Below are 6,030 nucleotides of genomic sequence, written 5' to 3'. Positions count from 1 at the left end.
TGTATGCTTGTGTTTAATAATTATAAATCAGGAAAATGAAGCTCAAAGAGTTAGTTAAGAAAGTTGCTCAGGGTCATATACTTGGTAAATGGCAGAGTCTGAACACAAAGCTAGGCTAGTATGACCCCAGTCCCCTAACAGAAGTACCACAGCTTGTAGGGTGGAGGACAAACAAGGAAATGCATTTCAAATAATATTATTGCAACTAGCCAGGAAAGTGACATGGTCATCATCTGGAAAATAAGGGATTTAAGTAGATAGAAAGAACTTTTTTAAAAAACTGTTTTGGGAATATTACATAAAAGTGCAGAAAGCCAAGTGCTCATTTAACCTTCCTGACTGACACAGGTGTCCTCTCCAAGTGTGTTGCAGGGTTTCTTTTCAGGTGCAAATTTTGGATGAAAATATTTTGTTCATATTTTGACTGGCTTTCATCTTGATTACTATGGTCTACTCATTGGCCTTACCATCTTTTCCTGAAAAAATGCCTCCTCAAATTCTCCTTCCCTAAGAGTTCTTACCATGCCCTCATCTCAATTCTTTAATAAATGCTGCTTGTTCAGTTGAGGTCTGAAAGTCTCCAGTGAATCTACCTTTGCCTACATCATAGTTCTTGGTTCTTGAAAAATATACTTTTGTGCCTTTTGTCTTAGACTTCATTTGTATCTTTTTCAATTTATAGGATTTTATGGCCCTTTTCTGCAGGTTGAAGCCTAAAGATTGTCTCTAGAATCCCTCTCTTACCGGACCAATTTTCAACTTTCTAGGATGGAAAATCCAGTTATTTTGAACTGATCAGAAATCTACTCTTGGATTAGTCAGTCATGACTAGTGGGTGGTCACCAGAAACACATGGTACAGACATGACTCCTGGGAGTCTACTAATGTAGACTGTGTTAGGGGCATTCCTGGAAGAGGCAGAATGTTTACTAACCAGGCACTCACCTGAATGAGTGTAGCGCCTGCTACACTCTGTAGACCAAGGCATTGGAGAAAATGATGACATCCTTGTAAACAAGATGGAGAAACATGAGCTGAATCTTGGGGAGTTGAGTGAAATTATAGGCAATTGAACAACCAGATCTAAAGAGGATGAAGTGGTATTTGCCTGGAGGAATGTCATTAATGATGATCTCAGGGCTCTGCTCAACCTGTCCTGATTTTAGCATTTCTCTCAATGAGTCAGATGAGCTATCCTTACAGTCCAAGTGCTTACATGAACAAAGGTCATGGTCCTGGCTTCCTTGGTGCTATTAGGCTGCATTAAGAAAGTTATAATCATATGTCATTTTTGGCCACACTCAACTCCTCTTCCTGAATATAGCATTCCCCAGTCTTGATGGGATGGCATTCCGGGGGGCCCCTGTCAGAGCTCCCTTGGAAACGAGTGATGCAAAGATGGGTAAATAGCTGGAGTTCAGTCAGCTTTTCTCCTCCCAGCCTTTTCTCTCTTCCCTTCTGGGATTCCATTTGGTGAACATTGGACTTCTGGATTTTATCTGTTCTTTCACACTTTCTCTCTTTTTTATCTTATGCTCTGGAAGATCTCCTTTATTTTACCTTGTTTCTAATTTGGAACATTTTATTTTAGCTATTGTATTTTAAATCTCTAATCGCTTTTCTGATTTTTTTTTCCCCCAAATCAGCCTCTTCTGGCTTTATAAAATCTTTCTCAAATGTCTTTGAGTTGTTTTTTTCTATTCCCTGATTATGCTTCTTTCCACCAGAATTTGTTTTTCACATTTAAATATCTTGGTCTTTCACTCTCAAGCTGCTAGATCTGCTAATATCTCAGTGATCTTTGCATGTCTTGTCATATTTGAGAAAGAAGGTCCACACACCTGGGCTGCATCTTCCCAATGAGAAATCTGACTGGGTGCTCTGGGTGTGAGGTGGGGGAGGTGAGTGGGAACTCATTTTGAGACTGAAGGCACCCAACTGCCAGAATGAGGGCTTTAATGTTGAATGCTAAAAACCTTAGATTCTCTGATATGGATTGTTTAATTTCTTTTTTTTAATGTTTATTTATTTTTGAGAGAGAGAGAGACAGACTGAGTATGAGCTGGGGAGGAGCAGAGAGAGAGGGGACACAGAATCTGAAACAGTCTCCAGGCTGTGAGCTGTCAGCACAGAGCTGGTTGCAGGGCTTGAACTCATGAACTGTGAGATCATGACCTGAGCCAAAGTCAGATGCTTAACTGATTGAGCCACCCAGGTGCCTCTGATTATTTAATTTCTTTGAAGAAGAGCTGTCAGGGACTTGTTTGTTTTTGCCTGAGGGTAAATGCCAGCTGCCTGCACTTGCTGGGTATGTGTGCAAGGGACTGGGTTACGGTGGGGTTGGGAGGTGGTGGAAGCAGGTGGGTACAGTTGATCCACCGTCAGAGCTTGCCCAGGTCCCCTCAGGCTGACTGGCTGCCCTCCTTTGCAGCCCTTACAGCGCCACTCTCTACTATGTTCCTTACCTATGAACCCTCTCCCATCAACTTCCTGGCCTCCAGATGTGTGTCCACTCTCTCATCCTAACGTGACACTCCCTTACCCTATTCTCCCTCAGGTATGGGTTTATTCCTTTGTGTACTTCTGTTCCTTTAATACTGAGTCAAGGCAGAGAGAGCATGTCTGATTTACTAATAAAGGTTAAAAAAACCCCAAACATTTACTGTTTGTTATCTCACAAGTAATATTTCTAACAAAAACCGCTATAAATTACTGAGATATTTCCGTTAATATAAATAACTTATTTTTTATTGCTTAAAAAAGTAAACAAGTAATATACAAAAACAGGTTCCTTATAAAAATGCAAATATCAAAGGATGTAGACTATACAGGGAAATTGGCTATTCCCTTCTTTATTTCCCTAACCCAATTCTGCTCTCTGCCCAGGAATTAATTGTTATTAATAATTGGGTGTATATCCTCCACTATTGCTAATGGATTTACATATCTGTGTTCATTAGTATGGTTGTCAGGGTATTTATCTTTTTAATTTAGGTAGGATCCAGTTTTATGTGAATTTTAACTTGCCTATATGTCTTTTCTGGCAGTGGAAAAGTGGAGCTATAATTCTTTCCTCTACTGGTTGACATTTAAGTAGTTTAGTTTTTCTTTTTCTAAAAAGACAAAATCTATTACTTTCCTGTTTCAACTTTCTACCCAAATTGAGAAACCCTTGTGATATCTGTAAAGAATCCCAGTCGATTAAACTAAAAAACCTAATTGAATGAAATATAGCAAGTTGAACAGATCATACTATATGACAATATTTAGAAGTACAGCACTAAAACTTCTTTGTTAAAATTCATGTTATCCTATCCCAGCTAATAAATGGATCAGAATCAAATCACATTTATTTTGCTCAGCATTGAGGCAAGCCAGCTTGCATTATCTTTCAAACATACTAATAACAAACACCCAGATTCTAAATGTTCTTGTTCCCCCTCTACTGTTCTTTTCCTACTATTTGCTGCCTATTTTTCTTAGTTTATTCTCCATGCTCTAAACTGTTGATTTTACTGGTCATGTTTTTGTTATAGGTCTTGAAACTGGAATCAATTTAACATCAAGAGGACCACCAGATTGTTAATTTCCAGATGAATCCCATTTATAACAATGTATAAGAATATCTATTGACAAAAATACACATTTTGGGGACCCTGATCCCTACTCGCTCTGGAGAAAGGTCACATTCTCCACTTTTGAAGAGCAGAAATCCTTTGCATGGCTAGTTCTGGCAGGTCTTTATATTGTTCCATGACAAATATTTTGAAAGTTCGACTATGTTTGGTTAGCATTGATTTTCTTGGGCTCTCTGGCAGAATTTTATTTTTTCTTCATTTTCATATTTCTTTATCTATAGAAGCCTGGTGTTCACTGGTGTCCATCTGCAAGGTTGGGTCAGAACTCCAGCTTACACTCTGCTTTTAACAAAAAGGACAAGAGTTACAATTGCTTACGCTTGAAACTACAGGCAGGCATTTGTATGTATGCACCTGAGCTCTTGATCTCTAGGCTCCAATCCCCACTTCACAGATGAATCCTCATGAGCCTATGGGAAGGGACACCTGAAGGCACTAGCTACTAGATGAGTGACTTGTAGGCTGGCTAATGGCCCCCCAAAGTTATTCAGACTCTAATTCCTGTAACCTATGAATGTTATGTTAGATGGCAAAAAGAAGAAGAAGAAGAAGAAGAAGAAGAAGAAGAAGAAGAAGAAGAAGAAGAAGAAGAAAAGGACTTCACAGATATGATTAAGTGAAGGACCTTGAGATGCAAAGATTATCCTGAATTATCCAGGTGGGCCCTAACTGTAATCACATATATCATCATAAAAGGGAGGCAGAAGGAGATCTGACTCACACAGGGAGGAGCAGATAAGGCAGTGAGATCATGGAGGCAGAGAATAAGTATTGTGGCCATAAATCAAGAAGTGCCAGCAGCTACTAGAAACTGGATGAGGCAAAGGACAGATTTTCCCCTGGACCCTCCAGAGGAATCACAGACCTGCTGACACCTTGGTTTGGTCCACTGATACTGGTTTTGGACTTTTGACCTCCAGACCTGTGAGAGAATAAATTTCTATTGGTTGAAGTCACTAAATTTGTGGTAATTTGTTATGGCCACGAGAAACTAACATAGTGATTTTGTGACCTTTCTAGGCCAGTTTCCTGATCTGCAAAATAAGGACATTTAATGGCAATACCTAGAACTTGAAAAAACTAATGAATGCAAAATGTCTGACAGGGTGCCTGGTACAAGGTAAACACTCAACAGAGATTAAGTGTTATTATTACCAATTGGCTCTGATAGGAACAAGTATGGGGTGCTTTGGAAACATATGGGAAGGAAGGGCAACTAACCCAGGCTCTAGTTCGTATGGTGCACATGACCATCCAGTAAGATTAACAAGACATTTTAGATGCAAAGAAGTTGAAATTATTTAAAAGTTATATGGCATTTATTGACCATAAAAAAATCCTCCATCCCCAATTTTTAAGAGTGACTGCAACCATCAGGGAAACACTTTTTAGGTGGTCACTTGTCCCCTGGTGGATTCCCCAGCAACTTTCCTATTTGTCTGGCTTGGATTCTGAATGGTCATTCAAGGACACATTAATTAATGAATGAAACATAAGAATAAAGACTGCTAACTGGGACTTGGAAATGTAAACTCAGTTGCCTATTAGGAATGTAATCAACAACCATCACACTTTGCTGTGCTTTCTGTGGAAATGAGCAGAGGGCAGGCCGAACCCGTCTTAAGTGCCTGGGGTCCCCAACAATGATGGATTATTTCTCCCTGAGGGCTGCCCTGGAGCGGGGCCAGAACATTTGCCTTTGAGCTGTTTCCATTTGTTCACCCAGCTCCCAGAGACGTCATCACCTGCACTGTGGGTTGTTCTGGGCTAGTGATGGAGGAGTTAGCAGCATGGCCTGGAGTGGCTCTCAGTGGGCTGCAGCCAGCTGACACACGCCACTTAGGTTTCCAAGGAGCCAAGCTGTCTCCACTCACGCACGGCTGATGCACTTGTGGCTAAATGCGTTGAAGCCGGGGCCCTGTGCCAGATTCAGGGCATGAAATAGAATGCCACCTCCATCACCAGGGAAACAGTGGTCTGCATGCATGATTTAAGCCAGGGCAAACGAGAAAGCTCAAAGGGACGGTCAACAGAGGAAGGGAGGAAGGGAGACCAGAGGGCGGCTTGCAAGGATTTTGTCTTGGGTTATAACCGTTGACAAGCCACTTAACTGCCCACATATTTAAGTTTATCTGGGTATAAGATGGAGGCAACAATATTTACACATCTCACTGGGAACTCACGAAAACAATATTTCTGACAGACCACTGGGGCTCCATGGATGGAAGGTGGTATGTAAGTGCAGATGATAAACTTACTGTGTGTTTGTGCTTTTAGCAGGTGCATTAGGGGGACGTAGACCCTCCAGAAAACACTTGTAGAATCTGATCAAAAACAACAAGCAACAATAAAAGCTAACAGTTTTAGGTGCATGGATTTGTCTTTGGCTTTG

At 40.7% G+C, this 6,030-nt stretch overlaps 1 protein-coding gene across 1 annotated transcript in view; it reads left to right on the top strand.

Moving 5' to 3' along the window:
- Positions 1-5,674: 5,674 nt before the first annotated feature.
- Positions 5,675-6,030, top strand: part of MYLK3 (myosin light chain kinase 3) — a 44,926-nt gene continuing 44,570 nt past the window's right edge. Inside the window, exon 1 of the mRNA XM_011290186.4 lies at positions 5,675-5,873. Within this exon, the coding sequence (XP_011288488.2) occupies positions 5,856-5,873 (18 nt within the window). The 5' untranslated portion in view covers positions 5,675-5,855. The remainder of the gene's footprint in view (positions 5,874-6,030) is intronic.

The sequence above is a fragment of the Felis catus genome, chromosome E2, assembly GCF_018350175.1.
Source record: "Felis catus isolate Fca126 chromosome E2, F.catus_Fca126_mat1.0, whole genome shotgun sequence".
In the NCBI taxonomy this organism is placed as follows: domain Eukaryota; kingdom Metazoa; phylum Chordata; class Mammalia; order Carnivora; family Felidae; genus Felis; species Felis catus.
The sequence above is the reverse complement of the archived record's forward strand: the minus strand, read 5'-3'. Positions and strand labels throughout refer to the sequence as shown.